General features: G+C 43.4%; 1 protein-coding gene across 1 annotated transcript in view; it reads left to right on the forward strand.

Annotated features, from left to right (window-relative positions):
- The window catches only part of CHID1 (chitinase domain containing 1), a 478,064-nt gene extending 467,876 nt beyond the window's left edge, over positions 1–10,188 (forward strand). Inside the window, exons 11-13 of the mRNA XM_044269966.1 lie at positions 6,125–6,205; positions 6,527–6,569; positions 8,980–10,188. Coding sequence (XP_044125901.1) covers positions 6,125–6,205; positions 6,527–6,569; positions 8,980–9,078 — 223 coding nt within the window. The 3' untranslated portion in view covers positions 9,079–10,188. The remainder of the gene's footprint in view (positions 1–6,124; positions 6,206–6,526; positions 6,570–8,979) is intronic.
- Positions 10,189–19,388: the final 9,200 nt, after the last annotated feature.

Consider the following 19,388-nt stretch of genomic DNA (forward strand, 5'->3'; position numbering starts at 1 on the left):
AGGGCAGTATAACTACGCCACAAGTGACAACCATTTTGGAAAGAAGACACCCCAAGGTATTCCGTGGGGGGCACGGCGAGTTCCTAGAATTTTTTATTTTTTGTCACAATTTAGCGGAAAATGATGATTTTTCTTTTTTTTTTCTTTTTTCCTTACAAAGTCTCATATTCCACTAACTTGCGACAAAAAATAAAAAATTCTAGGAACTCGCCATGCCCCTCACGGAATACCTTGGGGTGTCTTCTTTCCAAAATGGGGTCACTTGTGGGGTAGTTATACTGCCCTGGCAATTTAGGGGCCCAAATGTGTGAGAAGTACCTTGCAATCAAAATGTGTAAAAAATGCCCTGCAAAATCCGAAAGGTGCACTTTGGAATATGTGCCCCTTTGCCCACCTTGGCAGCAAAAAAGTGTGACACATCTGGTATCGCCGTACTCAGGAGAAGTTGGGCAATGTGTTTTGGGGTGTCATTTTACATATACCCATGCTGGGTGAGAAAAATATCTTGGTCAAATGCCAACTTTGTATAAAAAAATTGGAAAAGTTGTCTTTTGCCAAGATATTTCTCTCACCCAGCATGGGTATATGTAAAATGACACCCCAAAACACATTCCCCAACTTCTCCTGAGTACGGCGATACCAGATGTGTGACGCTTTTTTGATGCCAAGGTGGGCAAAGGGGCACATATTCCAAAGTGCACCTTTCGGATTTCACCGGTCATTTTTTACAGATTTTGATTGCAAAGTTCTTCTCACACATTTGGGCCCCTAAATTGCCAGGGCAGTATAACTACGCCACAAGTGACCCCATTTTGGAAAGAAGACACCCCAAGGTATTCCGTGAGGGGCATGGCGAGTTCCTAGAATTTTTTATTTTTTGTCGCAAGTTAGTGGAATATGAGACTTTGTAAGGAAAAAAGATAAAAAAAAAAAAATCATCATTTTCCGCTAACTTGTGACAAGAAATAAAAAATTCTAGGAACTCGCCATGCCCCTCACGGAATACCTTGGGGTGTCTTCTTTCCAAAATGGGGTCACTTGTGGGGTAGTTATACTGCCCTGGCAATTTAGGGGCCCAAATGTGTGAGAAGAACTTTGCAATCAAAATGTGTAAAAAATGGCCTGCAAAATCTGAAAGGTGCACTTTGGAATATGTGCCCCTTTGCCCACCTTGGCAGCAAAAAAGTGTGACACATCTGGTATCGCCGTACTCAGGAGAAGTTGGGGAATGTGTTTTGGGGTGTCATTTTACATATACCCATGCTGGGTGAGAGAAATATCTTGGCAAAAGACAACTTTTCCCATTTTTTTATACAAAGTTGGCATTTGACCAAGATATTTTTCTCACCCAGCATGGGTATATGTAAAATGACACCCCAAAACACATTCCCCAACTTCTCCTGAGTACGGCGATACCAGATGTGTCACACTTTTTTGCTGCCAAGGTGGGCAAAGGGGCACATATTCCAAAGTGCACCTTTTGGATTTCACCGGTCATTTTTTACACATTTTGATTGCAAAGTTCTTCTCACACATTTGGGCCCCTAAATTGCCAGGGCAGTATAACTACCCCACAAGTGACCCCATTTTGGAAAGAAGGCACCCCAAGGTATTCCGTGAGGGGCATGGCAAGTTTTTAGAATTTTTTATTTTTTGTCGCAAGTTAGTGGAATATGAGACTTTGTAAGAAAAAATAAAAAAAATAAAATCCTCATCATTTTCCGCTAACTTGTGACAAAAAATAAAAAGTTCTATGAACTCACTATGCCCATCAGCGAATACCTTAGGGTGTCTACTTTCCGAAATGGGGTCATTTGTGGGGGTTTTCTACTGTTTGGGCATTGTAGAACCTCAGGAATCATGACAGGTGCTCAGAAAGTCAGAGCTGTTTCAAAAAGCGGAAATTCACATTTTTGTACCATAGTTTGCAAATGCTATAACTTTTACCCAAACCATTTTTTTTTTGCCCAAACATTTTTTTTTTATCAAAGACATGTAGAACAATAAATTTGGCGAAAAATGTATATATGGATGTGGTTTTTTTTGCAAAATTTTACAGCTGAAAGTGAAAAATGTCATTTTTTTGCAAAAAAATCGTTAAATTTCGATTAATAACAAAAAAAGTAAAAATGTCAGCGGCAATGAAATACCACCAAATGAAAGCTCTATTAGTGAGAAGAAAAGGAGGTAAAATTCATTTGGGTGGTAAGTTGCATGACCGAGCAATAAACCGCTAAAGTTGTGGAGTGCCGATTTGTAAAAAAGGGCCTGGTCACTAGGGGGGTATAAACCTGTGGTCCTTAAGTGGTTAAGGCTGCAACCACTTTTGCGATTAATTTTTTATTGTTCATTTGCTTCTTAAATGCAAAATTAAGCAACTTTCTAAATAATCTTTATTGAAAATCCCCTGATATTTTTCTCTTGTAGAGGTAATATAACTCCTACACATAGCTGGTTGTCCTGTTGCTTCTCAAGCAGATCTGACAACACATTGCTCCTGGCTGTGTTAGCTCTCTCTGCCCTCCCCCTCTCTTCTCTGAGTGCAAGAGCAGCAGGGAGTGAGAGAGGGTTGTACACAGGAGATCAATGTGTAGAGAGGGGAGGCCACATAGGGCTGAGTGTAGAGAAAATTGAATATTCACATTATCTCTGCACAGGTGGTGGAGAATCACATGGTCATAAACACCAGTGACTGTCGGTACAAGGAACAAAATACACCTTATGAGCCCTAGAAATAGAAATCAGTCCAGGAATAAAGCTAGGCTGATATAGGAGCTACACAAGACAGAAGCATCCTGGACGCACAGGCCTCTTATTTCGAAAGTCTGAAACTAGGAACAGATTGTAACTAAATATCAGAGGGTCTGAAAATGAATAAAAGGATAAAGAAAGATTGTGGCATATTTTTTTTACTCAAAAAACATGCTTGAAAGTAATTTTTTCCTTGTCAAAGGTGTCCTATGGGAAAAACTTTGGAGAGGATTATTGCATTGTTTGTGGTTAATTTTGTGCAAAAACTCAATCAAATGTGTGTGTGTGGGGGGGAGGGTCTGGACACTGTAAGCGCTATGTTTTCTTGCAATGAAAATGTGCTTGAATTGGAATGGTAATCCTGCCCCTATCTTAAAAGTTAATTTATGAGTATTGTATTGTATTGATGACTTTTCCTAAGGATAGCCATCAATATTCGACCAGTAGGAGTCTGACTACCGAGAGCCTAGTCACTCAGCTTACTGAAAGGGTTGTGTAGCAAGTGTTGCTTCCCCTGCATTGTTTACTAGACACATCTCCGTACTTTTGGTAGTGGTTGTGCCTGTTATTCACTTCAATGAGACTGAGTACCAGGTACAACCACTACCAAAAGTACGGAGACAATCAATACAACGAAGAGAAGATGATCAGCAGGGGTTCCGGGAGTCAGACACCCACTATAGATGACCCATCCTACGTAGTCCCAGAAAACCCCTTTAGTGGAATCAAGGACTGCTAAGAGTTTCCATCCATTCACCATTCCTACATTACTACTTTGGTGGTGACTGTGGCAGACTAGTGGGATGTATTATAAAAAGATAACAAGTGAAAAGGTAGGTGACACCTCATATGATATCTTGGGGGACGTCGCCTGCGGAAATCCAGAGACTGTTTCACCAAGATAACTCAGGGGCTTATAGTTATAATTTATCTTGGGGTTTTGTGAATGGGACTTTTTTAAGGTCAGACTGTGCTGACATTTCTAAGAAGGATGAAGCTTTAATGGAAAAGCGAGAACAGACAATTACTTAGAATTTTTTTCTGGGTGAATATCTCGGCCCAAGCAGATCTCAGATGCAAAACAAAATTTGTATTGTGAGATATTGCATTAGAAAACTCGAGATTTACAATGACATTTGGGAATGTTCAATTACTTCTGGAAAGACAATTTGAGAGGCTGCTTCAAAGTGAAAAAATAAATCAAATAAGTCCCAAGGGAAAGGTTACATAAAAAAAAGTCTACAGACAGAATCTGAGAAATGGTTATTTTATTAGATGTATAAGTCAAGTCCTCATTTACAGTGTCTCAGAGCTGGCCACTATTTGAATAGTAGACTGTATCTCTGCTGCTCCATACACAATATTAGACACCAGGAACGGACCTCTGCTACAATTTAGTGGCTTCCAACATGTGGTTCTTCAGCTGTTATAACTAGTGTTAAGCGAACTTGTGTTTTAAGTTCGGCGTCTAAAGTTCGGGTTCTCGAAGAATCTCGTTATGGTCCGTGGAAGCGGAATCCATAACACTCAACACTAGTTATAACCCCTGCGTGCCCTGACAGCCTCCTGTTGCAGAACCACAGGCTTGCAACCACTGTGCAAATCACCCTGTGTTACTTACAGTGTCGAACATGACCAGAGTATATACTGTAAAATATTCTAAAAAATGTGGAAAACCTCCAAGAAGGTACTGCCAAAATGAACTTTTTATATAAACTTACTATTATAACTGCTAGTAAGCAGGGCTCTGCTTTTTCCATAACTCCTCTGGAGCCGTTTCCCTACACTTCCATTGAACCCTGTTGCACGTCTAGGACCCTTGCCTATTGGACATTGAAAATATTGTCCAACCCCTTGACATGTTTTACCAAATACTTAACATGCTGTAAAATAACAGGCAGAAGAATACTCGTTATACCAACCCCCTGCTGTTGCTTTCCAGGTCCCTCACCAGTATCTGTTTACTGGGACCCAGCTATGACCGTAGTTGGATGTCCTGTCCATACGTCATTGCTCCAGCAGATGAACAGAGACTGGTGGGTAACCAGGGAAGCTTTTCCATGTGAGCAGTCAGGGATTGGTAAGGTATCACACTGTTTTTTAATAGCTTTGTAAGCTTTTGGTGAAAAAAAAAAAAAAGTGACTGGACCACTATTTCGAAGGGATTGTACCAATAGTACACTTTTTTTTTTATGGCTCACAAGTGGTTAAAAATAATAAAGATGCCATAACCTCACTATCCTCTGCTGTTGCCATTCCAATATTGCTCTGCTCCCCCTGCTTTCCACTGCATGGTCACAGCTTGATGTAGCAGAAAAGCTAGCTGTGACCAGTCTGAGAGAGTGATTGGCTGAGCGAGCCTTTCCTGGTGTCTCTGGTGTGCCGGGCCAGGACCAGGAAGCGGAGAACAGAATGACAGCAGGGAGGGTGAGTATATGGTCACCTGTGAGTCATATATAAAGAGATTAATACCTCTGGACAATCCCTTTAATTAGCAATCAAGAACAGAGTGACACCTCTCTGAACTGAGTGGTAGTGCACATGACGGTCCATCTGTCCTTCCACTTTTGTGTGACTGACAGTAGTCAGACCTCTAAGAAATCCAACATTTATCACCTGTCCTGTGGATAAGTGATAAATATTTTTTGTGGCATAAGTCCCTTTAAAGTGTCTCTATCATTTCAACAAGCTTCCGTCGTCCCATGGAGAGGTTTGTTAAAATTCTAGGTGCTGTATGTTGTACACTGAAACAATACAAAGAGCCTACATCTCCAGATGAAGCTAGTCTATATGTCTGGACTGGTGACCATTGTGACAGAACCTGCCCATCACCACAGCTCTAACCCACCGTGAAGAGCCATCATTGTATCTGTCTGCAGAGACCACCTCTTTATGGTGCATGTTATAGAGTATGCTGGGAAGGCATCCCTCGAAGAGTAAGACCCCGGTGACTGAATGCTTCTGCTATTCTTGTGAACAGCGGTATACTCATAGAATGTAACTGTGAGGCCCAAATATCGTGCATGTCTGATAGGCGAGCGATAGGGTCTAATTGAATGCCATGTCTTGCTGTTCATTGAATCCGAGCAGGTACCTCGCTCATCTCAATGAGCCCAGTAAGCTTTCATCTATTAGAAAAGGAAACATTCATTAATCAAGCATAACGGCAGCTAATTATTGGGTGGTATTTGAGGTAAAGTTTAATGCCATCCTTTCAATGCTCCACTAATTTCTATTGAAATGCATATCTGATAGCGAGCGCAGAGCTGCCGAGACCATTATTTCTATTTTATGCAGAATATATCAAGAAGAAATCCTGTCTACCCCCTTTAAGCTGACTCTGCATTAACACCAGCTCTTGTTTCATCCACAGGTACATTGAGATACTGAAGGAACATAAGCCGAAGATTCTGTGGGACCAGCACATCGCAGAACATTACCTGGAATATAAAAAGTGAGCACTGAAAGAGTTTGCCCAGGATGTAATGGAAAGTCCCCCCCCCCCCAATCTGATGGGAAAGGACACTGGATAGAGTCAAGATACAGACTCAGTAGAAAACCATTCGTAATAAAATCATATGGTGCAATCCAGCACTCAACAATAATTTATAGTAATTTTGTCTCCTTAGAGGCTGATTGTATGTCATGTCGGGAAAATTTACAGATTGTCCAGGGTTATTGTTGAAGAGAACCATGGCCCGGGGCCCCTGCTAAGGTTTAACCAAACCCAGCTGATGCCGAAGCCTTTCTCAATAAGCTGTTTTATTTTTTGCAGAAATAAAGGAGGAAAACATGCCGTGTTCTACCCAACTCTGAAGGTAAGGTACAGAGAAGTACATTGTCTACCTGTCTGATGGGGGTAGTGTGGCTATAACCTCCTTGTATTATCTATGGTCTAACGAGCCATGTATGTGAAGGAGAAAGACTCATGGTTCTGATTGGCCTGGGACCGATCAAGTATGCTAATGGTTTAGGATATTATTTTATAGATGATATATTTAGACCTGGTGCTTCAAATACTGTATGGATGTAGGGTGGTATGAAGGAAACAAAAAAGGAAAGAAGGGCACCAAAATGTGAAGGACTGTAGCTGCATGCAGGGGAACCGGAGTGGACTTGTATTATACTCACCTTTCCTGGTTGTGTTTCAGGACACAATGGCTTTTTTAATAAATGTTGATGGTGTTGGACGCTGGTCCCCTTATGGTCAACTCCTCAGCATTAGATTCACACCCGGTAGTGGAAGGGTAAATTTGTATTCCTTCTGTGGAATTCCCTAAAGTAGTAGGTTTGAAAAAATAAAAATCTGGAGTATACTCTATAGATTAATTAGCTTACAAACGCCTAAGGTGAGCTAACTAATCCAGCGTACTGACTCTAAATTTTCTTTTCTGAGGCCTGCTACCTTAGGGAGAGAATGTGGTCTCTCTCTCTCTCGAGCGTAGTTCCTCCACACAAGGAATACAGACCTGTTTCACTGAACACACTCATTAAAATATAAAATATCATAGCACTATGAATGGCATGAAGAGGGAAGATAAGTTGTAAGGCCTCATGCGCACGGGCACACAAAAATATGATACCATATGGCACTTTGAGATCAGTATGTAAATAGAGGAAACTCATTTTATTCATGCTGTTTTTCCCATTGATGCGGCTGTACCCTAGAGACAATAAGCAGTGCCCATACAGATGTTTCTCCAAGCTTTGTATCCACAGATGAAATTTATCAGTTTCCAGTCACCATTCATATGGAATCTGATAGGGCACAAGACTTCTCATGATGTTTGTACTGGGGGATTGTAGAACATAAAAATAAGTGAAAAAATTGGACCTTTTTTCGAAGCAAGAGATTGGGGCAGATATTTGTCACGACTGCCTCCCCCGGCTGCACCAAACAACTGGGCGGCTTCTCACCAGTGGGATCCACTACAGTTAAAATTAGAAAATTGTGCTTTTTTATTTGGCGCTCTATGTAAAAGTACAACATAACACAAAGGTAGGAAAACCAGAATAGGACTATATTACGATTTCACACCGCACAGAACTGGTGCAGATTTATAACATGGTCGTGTGCAGCATGATTTTGTATGAAGAAGAAGCTGAACCAGAGGTCGACATGATATTAAAGAGTACCTTTCACCAGTTTTTATTAAAGCAATACCTCATACTGTAGGCCATGTTCAGGAGATGCGCGCAATTTTTTTTCATGATCCTCTCCTTTGCACCGCTGTGTCCCCTTGTTTGGTATGTTCGCTTAAATAGCCTCTTCTGGCAAGATTTACCAAATCTCATGAGAACAACGCTCCTTCTCCCTGGATGTGACGCGCTCCGCTGCAATTGGACTGCGTTACAGCAAGGGTGAAGGAGACGCCCACTGAGAAAAGCTGATGTCTCCTCCCCCCTATACCGATGCTATTAATTTGCATATCATGCGCTAAAACCAAATGGGGGGGCACAGCAGCGCAATGGAGGAGAGGATCATGAAAAAAAATTATGAGGTGTTGCATTTCTAAAGTAATTTTTTTTTTTGAAAGTTCCCCCTAATATACAATGTGTATATTCAAGTATGATTACTACTACATATACATACAGCACGCATTGATAAAGAGTTGTCCCCAACTTACTGATTTAGCTTTACTTTTCATGAAGAATTCACTGACCTCAGTTTTTTTCAATGGGAAGAGTGTCACGTGATATCAGTGTTGGCTACAATTTAGTCAGAAACACAGTTGAGGTTTAAGTTTTGATCTATCTTTACCTACTTAGGAGTTAAGCAAGGTCAAAGTTCCGTAAAGTGCTTTACACAACGCTGTAGAACCGCAGACGATACGTCTTCGTGACTCCCTTCTCATTGGGAAAAACCTGTATTCAATATGACAGATTTCGAAATGGCAACTGAAAACGTTTCCACCCAATTAATACGTTCACACATTGGAAGTCCATTTTCTACAAATTACACTTGGTTAAAGGGTCTGTCCAGACTTTCGCCTCACCCTGTATCTAAGTGTTCCTCAACTCCGGTCCTCAGGGCCCACCTGCCGGTCATGTTTGTAGGGTTTCCTTACTATTGAGCAGGTGATATTGTTATTGTCAATGCATCAGGACTTACGACAGGTATGCATTCTGTGGGATATTCTCTATAGCTAAGGAGATTTGCTTCCTCAAAACATGGAATAGTTAATGGTCATTGTATCTGTAATCCTAACTTCTCTTTTAATCCATCAGTCCATACAGGTGCGACTGGACCTCGCGAAGAAGCTGGGGACGGGAATATCTATCTGGGAGCTGGGACAAGGCTTGGACTACTTCTATGACCTTTTATGATGTTATAAGCCATTGAATAACAAGAGTGTAATTCTTCTAGGAACTGATGTGTTGATTAAAAGGAACACAGATGATGTAGAAGCTGGAAGTTCATATTTTGTGCGATTCACATAACATGGGTCTGATGTTCCTAGTGCCCCCATAAGCTCCAAATTCGGCATGTCTTCACTTTTTCGTTAACTGAATGTAGTCTCCTCTGTTTAGTGAGATCTCAATCACCCTCCCCACCCCCAGAAAAAAAAACACATTTTTATTTCCTTATTGACTTCATGCCCAGTCTTTTAATGCAATATAATAGACTGTTCCAATATGTTGACTAGTGATTTTGCTTTGAATGCTGCACTTTTGGGCTTTCATCAGTGGTTCCTGGTACCATAATGGGTATTTAACTTTGGACGAGACTGGTAACTTGATGCTCTAAGCCACCTGACATCTCTTCTTCTAGAATTACTATCCTGTACAAGCTATACTTGCTCTCACATCTGCCTTATTCCCACCTTGGCCTCCTTTGCTTTCAGCCATGAATGGACACAGATCAGGACTATAATAATTGTAAGGAATTAAACCATTAAAGGGGTTGCCCGGCCATATATATTGACAACCTATCCTCATGAATATCTGATCAGCGGGGTCCAACACCCCACCCCCCCCCCACCCCCCAGATCAGCGGTTTAAGAGGTGTCATTCCATGCGAGCGCCACTTCTTGTACATTACACTGCACTTCAAATCGGAAGCATTACACAAGTACACGCTCCATTGAAGTGAATAGAGCGAGTATTTGTAATTACACTACGCCACTGCTTCGAGGGAGATAGTGTAAAGACCAGGAAGCAGCGCTCCTATGAAGTACTGATATTGATGACCTATCCTGAGGATAGCTCATCATTATATGTGGCCCGACATCCCCTTTAATAAGATGCAAATCAGCAACAATGTAACCAGGCTCAAAAGATTGTTTTTGTTTTGTTTTTTTATTCGTAAATACTGCAACTTTTGGGTGAAACTTTTTAATAAATGCATAGGGGAATAATGCTGATCTGTAGTGAAATGTTATTTTTTTTTTAAATCTGGAATATAATTTGCACAATTAAAGTCAAACGGGAGTTAATTGTTAATGCTTTGTATGTGTCATCTTGTCATAAAGTCTTAATCATACAAAGTTGCCCCAGATGGTTTTCAAATATAAGTTGGGTTAGTGCACAGTCATACCCACATAGAAATGTGTTATTGGAAAATGACCTATTGGTCAAATCATGTTTTTACGTTAACCAGATTTATTTTTTTGTGATTTTTGTTTGGCTTTTCCATGTTACCATCTGTATTCTTTAAAAAAAAAAAAAAAAAAATTTTTCTCACTGGTCACTAGGCTGAATATGATTAGAGATGAGCGAATTTCTCAAAAATTCGATTCTGCGGGTTTGCTGAATTTCCCGACCAAATTTGGTTCAATCCTAATTTATTTGCAGTGAATTGTGTTTAAAAACGTCTATTTCCTGGCTGCAGAGAGCCTTTATAGAGGTGTAGAACACTGGGCCTTGCAGTAACACGCATAGGGAGTCTGCTGTGGTAGTGAAACAATACTGTGAGTCAGTATGACATGCAGATGACAGGCGTCGCTCTTAGAATCATTGCACACTTCACTTATTTGGGTAGTGACGGGGCCAAAACTGACCAAATAACTCAAGTGTGAACTTACAGGTCAATGTTAGAGCCAGGTATAAAGAACCGTGCAGAGGCCCAAGATCAGGGGGGTACTATCTCTTCTTAGGGAGAGAGCTCCTTAATCAGCGTGAGGAGACTTATAGGCCATACATGCTCCTCTGGAATTCTGTGAGGAAAGGGATGCAAATGAGCGCTTAACAAGCTCTGTCTCTAATGCCACCAGATGTAAGGCAGCTTGAGGCCCAAGATTGTACTGTAGCATGAAAGAGCGCACTCCTTTTACCCCATTTCAATGATTCCACATAGATTTCTACAGAACCGGTTCTATTAAACGCTTATACAAGTAGAGCCCCCCCCCCCAAACAGAGTGGAGAGGGTGTTAGCAGTAAGTTTGTGTTGATGTCACTGATTATTTTGATCCATCAGAACAGTAACCACCAAAAAACGGATCCTGTCTGTGGAGCATCCGCCTTCACTCGGTCAGCATTTGGTCAGTAATCCATCAGTATTGCTAAAGGCAAGAAAAACAGGAGTGGGTCCAAAACAGAGATGACATGTGAATAGAATATTTGCATGTCTTCTGTGTTTTGTACCCACTCCTGCTTTTGGCTACCAAATGATAAGCCAATTCTGATACAAAATAGGGACCATGTCATGCAGGCCTTACAGCTGTTACATAGACACGGTCCATTGTGCGTCTCATTTTTTTTTCCTTCTGACAGATCAGAAGAAGGGTCAAATAAATGATGATGTCAGCCAGGTCGAAAGGCAAAATAGTGGCTCCGTCATGAAGTGGGGAGGGTGGGAACAGCATGAGAAGTCCAGGAGTCTGGAGGTGGCAACAGCTTCAGGAGGTGGCCACAGAGTGGCACAATGACATAGCGTGGAGGTGGCGGCAGTAGCAGCATCAGAAAGAGGCCACAATGTGGCACAGTGACAGAGTCTGGAGGTGGCAACAGCATCAGGAGGCCACAGAGTGGCACAATGACAGAGTGTGGAGGTGGCAACAGCAACATCAGGAGACCTGAGTGGTGAGGTGGTAGCAGCATCAGGAGACCACAGAGTGGGGGGGGGTGGCAATACCAGTACCAGCTGAAGATGTTGGGTGAAAGAAGGAACACTTGGCATCAGATGTGTGGCATCAGGTGGGTGGCAGCATCAGAATAGTAGCTGAGGCAGGTAGCCAGAAGAAACTGGTCTCTTTTGTCAAAGTGTTGGTGTGGCACCATGCATCAGGCATTGGTGGGTGGAAATCCTGGCTGATCCACGCCTGATTTATCTTGACAAAGGTCAGTCGCTCCACATTTTGGGTGGACAGACGAGTTCTTCTTGGGGTAACTATAAACACCCGCTCTGATGCCACACTACTGGCCTGGCAGGACAGCTTTTCCAGGGCAAACTCTGCCAGTTGTGGCCACAAATATAGTTTGGCTGCCCAGTAGTCCAGCGTATCTTCAATGTGGGGTGGCAGGGTGCTGTCCAAGTATGCCACCACCTGCTGGTTCGGGTCCTGCTCCGGGTCTAGCTGCTGCTGGTAAATAGTATCTTCACTAGGCGGGTGAAGAAAGCTGCTCATCAGCGACTCTAGACTCAATTTGCTGCTGATGGAGCTGGAACTGCTACTACCCCCACACCCTGCCACAGCAGCCATGGCAGAGGAACGTGAGCGCAGAGAGCCCCCCGGTCAATCCTGCAAGAGGATGGATGATGGCGCAGATAGGCAGCGGCCAACTGACTACATAGGATGTCTCTATAGTAGTTCAGTTTGTCCTCCTTCTCAGCGGGTGTAAGAAAAAAGGCCCCCATTTTAGACCGGTAGCGAGGGTCCAACAAGGTGGAGAGCCAGAAGTCATCCCTCTGCCGAATGGTGACAATTCGGCTGTCACTACGCAAGCAATTGAACAAGCATCGGGCCATTTGTGCAAGTGACTCGGAGGGACTCCCTGCCTCCATCTCCACTGCATACTGCCACGGTGTGTCTGGGTCCTCTGCCTCGTCTTCCTCATCGCCCTGTAGCTCTTCTGGCTGCTCCTGCAACTCCTCTCCTGACACCTGTGTATAAAAACCACCCATTTTGCTACACATTGCTTGTGCTCCAATGTCCTTCTCCTCCCGTTCAGCCCCCACAGAGCACATGTGGCCGTGAGATCTAGGCGCCACGTCTCCAGTACCCTGACCAGCCTGATTTACCAGCATATGTTCCAGGACATGAAGCAGTGGAATGACGTTGTTTATCCCGTAGTCCTGGTGACTGACAAATAACGTGGCCTCCTCAAAGGGCCTGAGCAAACGGCAGGTGTCACGCATGAGCTGCCACTGGCTGACATCGAAGTTACACAGGGGAGTACTCCTGTCCGCTTGGATCATCATGAAATCATTTATGGCCTTTCTCTGTTCATATAGTCGGTCCAACATATGGGGGGGTGGAATTCCAACAGGTGGAAACGTCGCATATCAGCCTATGTTGGGGGATGCCATTCTTCCGCTGCAGCTCAAGGAGGGTGTGCTTTGCAGTGTACAAGTGGCTGAAGTGCATGCAAAGTTTCCTGGCCATTTTTTGGATGTCTTGCAGATGGGTGGAAGACTTCAGTAACCGCTTGACAACCAGATTGAACACGTGTGCCATGCAGGGCGCATGGCTCAGCCCTCCTTGATGCAGCGCCGACACCATGTTCTTCCTGTTGTTGGTCACCATGGTTCAGATTTTAAGTTGTTGCGGAGAAAGCCAGGACACCGCCATGCCCTGCACATGGTATACTGGAGGAGCACTGTAAATTGTCTCTGCAGTGGAGGCTGAGGACACGGAGGATGAGGAGGCAGAGGCCGACATTGACGCAGGACCAACGTGAGAATGTGGAGACATAAGCGGCGTCACCTGGCCAAGTTGCTGGTGTGGCTGTGCAGGAACCACATTCATCCAGCGGGCCGTAAAGGACATGTATTGTCCCTGACTGTAGTTAAAGTTCCACACGAATTGCTGACGGAATGACTGACTAGGAGGAGGAGCAGGAGCATCAGAACCAGCAAATTATGGGAAGGACACACAGCTCCCTTCGTCTGAGGTGGTGGTGGAGCCTTGACTAAAATCGGGTGCATGCCACTGGGTGATGGCAGGCTGGACCACCACATCGGAGCCACGGTTCAGCCGAGCCACTTTATGGTGATGCTGCATATTTTAACGCAGGGCTGTAGTGCCAACATTGGCACCCTGGCTACGTTTCATCTTCTGCCCACAGATTCTACAAATGGCCATGTTCACCTCCGGCAGCTTAATAAAAAACTGCCACACTGCCGAGTAGGTGATTTTACCCCCAACACTCAGCACTGACTGACTGCTACCACCGCTGTTTCCGTTAAACCCTGCACCACTACTTTCCGGGCAGGTAGGCTCCTGCGAAGCGGGTGGTCTACCCTGGGCACGTTTGGCTCCCAACCTCCTACTGCTGCCACCCTGCTAACTCCCAGCCACGCTAGCAACTTGCTGGCTCCGCCGCTGCCTCACGGGCAAGCTGCCACCCTCTTCTCCCGATGACGATGAAGCCCCAAATTGACCCAGCTCTCAAGTGCGATCAGCTACATCATCATCGAGTACTGTCTGCACGTCACTGATGTCCTCCTCAACGGTCTCTGGGTCAGGAGCCTGACCGCTCGCAACACCAGCTCCCACGTCACTCTCCTCATCACTACTTGCCCGCCTACCGGAGGAAGCGGCGGATGTCTCCTCCATATCTTGGCTGGCCAGTAGCTGCTGACTGTCCTTTAGTAGCTCGTCCTCGCTGTATAGTGGAGCTGAGCCCACAGCATATGGATCGAATTCCACTTTGTCAACTTCGATTCGCTCATCTCTATATATGATGTTGAGACTTCTGTTTTGTACAGGTAACTTTTCAGTAGCCATGGCATTATCCTTGTAAAACTGTCCTTAGATGTTGCCAGATATAACTATATAGGGTAAGTATCAATTCCAGCACAAAACAAGTTGGCTGTATCCATAATGAGGGCTTATAATGTTCTTTCTGATGGAATTGTGTCCACAACAACAACAAGCCATGTGGACATACAGATGTGTCTACCTTTAAAGTTTCCAATTATAAAAAAACTTTTTATCAATGAATAGTGAAGTCGAATATAAGAAACTTTGTAATATATTTTATTAAAGAGAAATGCTTCTGTCTGTTTTTACAGGCTGTTTTGCTCTTTCCTGTTTTTAACATTGATGTCTATGGAGAGGGAAAGGCCGCTGAATGAGAGATACGCATCAGAGTTTCTTAACTCTGATACACTTAGCAATTTTTACTCTGCTATATCTAGTAGGATAAGGCTCTACCACTGTTCAGAGTGAGGTAATACATTACTTACTAGTTGGTGGCAGACTCTTCATCCCTTCTTCTACTCTCCAAAGAATTTTGTGTGTGAGGCTAGGGACAGAGACAGTGGTACAAGAGAAAAGAGGCTAAGTGAAGGGAAAGAAGAGGAAAGAAACCCAGGAGGAAGCTTAATTCTTTAATAAGATATATTACAAAGTTTCTTATATTTACCTGTACTATTCATTTATGAAAACTTGCTTATAACTGGAGATGCACTTTTTTTTTTGGGTTAAGTTATGCATCAGATGTATACTTTTTTTCCTCCATCTTGTGCCATACATCTTAGGCTTAGAGACAATTTAAGGAAGGACACATCTGAAATGTGTTCTTCCTTACATTTCCTTTTGGTATACAGTATCTCAAGATGAGTCAGATGACTATCTTTATGAAAAAATTAAAAATAAACTTTTGGGTTGGACTTTGTGAGAAATGCAAGAGATTTTCAAAACTGGTCGTCTTGCACCACTTATTTCACGATATCTTGAACCAAGAGGAAAACGTTGTTTGTGCCCAAGGACAACAGAAAAATTCCTCAGTAGTCACTGAATAGTAACACACCGCGTAAGAAGGTTCCCCCCGCCGCGGGCTCAGACATTCCCTGCACGTAGTGTAATTTGTACAGGCGGGCCCTGGTAGGATTGATGGGCCACTTGTATCGTAATTCTCCCTGCCAGTGTCCTTGCTACACCGTCATTTTTTTTCCTTTGCTGCTGAGCAATCGTTTTCTACAGCTCTAATGCCTAAGGAGTTTAACCTATGAAATGCCACAATCTATTGAGAACGGTTCAGCCATGGAGGTAAGGCTACTTTCACATCTGCGTTTTCAATTCTGCAAGCAGCGTTTTTCTTTCCGCGAAGTGGTGCGGAGCAAGACGGATCCGTACTGACACACAATGTAAGTCAATGGGGACGGAATAGAAAACGGATCCGTCCCCCATTGACGTTCAATGGTGTTCAAGACGGATCCGTCATGGCTATAGAGGACCTAATACAACCGGATCTGTTCATGACGGATGCATGCGGTTGTATTATTGTAACGGAAGTGTTTTTGCAGATCCATGACGGATCCGCAAAAAATGCTAATGTCAAAGTAGCCTTAGTTTCAAGCATGATACTGTATATGAAGGATACTAACCAGATGAGCTTACAATCTAATGTCTACCATTTTCAGGGAATTCCAGGGATGATGAAGGCAGTGATCACAGAGATGTAAGTAACTGACTTTAGAAAGATTACAATTACGCTATTTAGTTCCATCTTAGTTACCACTTATTTTTCGGGTTTTCCGACAATATACTTGTGTGTGATATAATACATGGGTCACACCGACCACACTCTGCCAGTTTGGTGCTTTCAATGACTGTAATGGGAATGTCTATTGTAGGGATCAGCAACCTCCGGCACTCCAGCTGTTCTGCAACTACAACTCCCAGAATCCTCCTTTCACTTCTGTGGGAGTTACAAGAACAGCCGAGTAAGCTTGTATGCTGGGAACTGTAGTTTCACAGCAGCTGGAGTGCTGAAGGTTGCTATTCATTTTTAAAGGGGACGGCCATATTGGAGGCACACAGTTTCTTCTTACAGTGCCACAGATAGTGTGTGCTTTATAGCATTTTGGAGAGGAAAATGTCCACAGATTAATAATCTCTGGGAAGAGATTGAGTACTGCCCCTAGAGATCGGGGGGACGGGGGGAGCTGCTTACCGAGTATTATCTGTTTATTGCATATCCCCCATTCACTGCACTGGTTGTTACTGGGATACTCCTTTAATGATGGCTATACACATTTCTTGGATTTTTTTTAAGCTCAGAGCACTTGCTGAGGAATTTATACAGTAAATGGTTTGCAGTATAAGGGACATCTACTTCAAATTCATAATTTATACGATCCTGTTGTCATTAGTCTGCAAACTTGGACTTCAACTAGTTCCAAAACCAGGGGCGTAACTAAAGGCTCATGACACCTGGTGCAAGAGCTCAGCTTGGGCCCCCCTTCCCTCACTGCTTTGTGGCCAGGGGCAGAGAAACACAGAGCCTTTGTGCTGCCTGAGGCAAAAATTCTAATGGCAACCCCCACCCCCCCATGCCAAATTCTTGACCTAACCCCTTGCCTCCAGCCAGAGGTGTAACTTGACTAGCATGCACTTTCTATAATACCAGTGTCGTCTTATGCGGTACAAGGGTCTTTGGGCCCCCTCAGGCCCCTGGGCCTGGTAGCGACTGCTACCTCTTCACGCCCTATAACTACACCCCTGTCCAAAGCTATAGAGTACTCAAACCGTCCACTATTAGAAATTTCTTAAGTAACATATGGAACCATTCTGTGCCTCCTCTGGTGGCTGCAGGTACCCTGAAGAACAAATGATTGGGCATGTTGGAATTCAACTACCCAGTCCTTCTCTCTCCCTGTTAGTTTGGATGGGGGTAAGTGGGGTAAGTAGGTCCTCATACATATTAGATCATCCCTGCCTCTGCTACCATCAACATGTTCGGATGACCAATGGGTATAGCCAGCCTAAAGAGGACCTTTCACCACTCCTGACATGTCTGTTTTAGCAACTACTTTCATTACCATGTAAGAACCATTCTGGAGCATCTATTCTTATGGCTCTATGTTGTGCTAGAAGTTCTAAAAGAAATACAAGCAGTTTGCAATGAAGGTCCAGCTGGGTGTTACGAGTTAGGGATGTGCCCCTGCACAGTCCATGAGCACTGATTGGATAGTATCAGCCTGTGCAGGGACACTCCCACAAGTGGTAACACCCATCCGGACCTTCTTTGAAAACTGCTAGTAATTAATTCATATTTTCTAGCAGAAATAATAAAGCAATGGCACATCATAGAGTCATAATAATAGCTGCTCCAGTATGCAAGAAATCATTAAAATAAAAACTACAGATCGCTCAGCAAAAATGAGCCCCCACACAGTCCCATAGACATAACTGTAAAAAGTTATGGTGGTCAGAATATGGCGATGAAAAGAAAATGTATACTGTATTTTTTGCTTTTTAAGATTAATTTTTTCATCCCAAAAGTGAGCTCTTCCGTTACAGAAGCACTAGTTTTGGATATAAGAGGCATGGGGAGTGAAGTGTTGTTGGGCTTGCTGTATTCACCGCTCTCTGATCTTCTCAGGGACCCGCGCCGCACTGTCCCGAGTGTGTTCAGTGTCAAGTCATAATGCACGCACTAGCACTGGGTCAGGTCACAGATGAGCACTGGCCCAGAGAAGACCAGGAGCGGTGAGTGCAGGAGAGCCCGCTGCACCTGCAGAGTAGCGGCGGAACAGGAGGGGTAAGTTAATTTATTTAATTTAACTCTGATGGGTGTCTGATCTGAAAAATTTATTTTTTTCTTCTTATTTGCCTCCTATAAAAACCTAGGTGCGTCTTACAGGTGCGAAAAATACGATAAATGTGGTATCACTGTAATCGTACTGACCGGAGAATGAAGGTAAGGTTAGTTTTACTGCAAAAGGAATTCCATAAAGCTTCCCACTACATTGTATGCAACATTAAATGGTGCAATTAGAAAGTACAACTTGTCCCGCAAAAAACAATCGGCTATGTAAACAGAAACATAAAAAAAGTTATTGATCCGGGAAGGCAGGGAGTAAAAAAAGGAAATGCAAAGATAGAATGGGGCTGAAAGGTTTAAGTAGAGATGAGCGAATTTCATATTTTGAAATTCGTTCTCACTTCGTTTGTTGGTAAAAGGTGAATAGCGTTATGGATTCCATTACCACGGACCATAACGCAATTCTATGCCTTTAGAGGCATTCCGTTATTCATTCCGTCATAATAGAAGTCTATGGGCTGCAAAAACGGATCCGTCCCGTTTCCGTTATGCAGGGGAGTCCTCTCCTGTATAATGGAAACGGGACGGATCAGTTATGCAGCCCTTAGACTTCTATTATGACGGAATGAATAACGGAATGCTTCTAAAGGCATTCGGTCATAGAATTGCGTTATGGTCCGTGGTAATGGAATCCATAACGCAATTCTCCTTTTACCACCAAACTAATTTCATAGGCGGAGATTCGCTCATCTCTAGTGTTAAGCCTAGATTCAATTGTAGCAAACACTCAACTATGAAAAATAGCGTTAGGTAACTGCAAACAGAGGTCTGGAAAATGGGGAGAAATTGAGGTTTATTAGCAGGTTGCACATATTGCATAGCCCGCCCTTCCACCTCCCGGTATCTGCTCCGGCAGAGCGCTCACTCATCTGGTATTCCACGTCAATACGGAGGAGTCTGAAGTGCTGCATCTGCTCTGTGTA

Source organism: Bufo gargarizans, chromosome 10, assembly GCF_014858855.1.
Source record: "Bufo gargarizans isolate SCDJY-AF-19 chromosome 10, ASM1485885v1, whole genome shotgun sequence".
Classification (NCBI taxonomy): domain Eukaryota; kingdom Metazoa; phylum Chordata; class Amphibia; order Anura; family Bufonidae; genus Bufo; species Bufo gargarizans.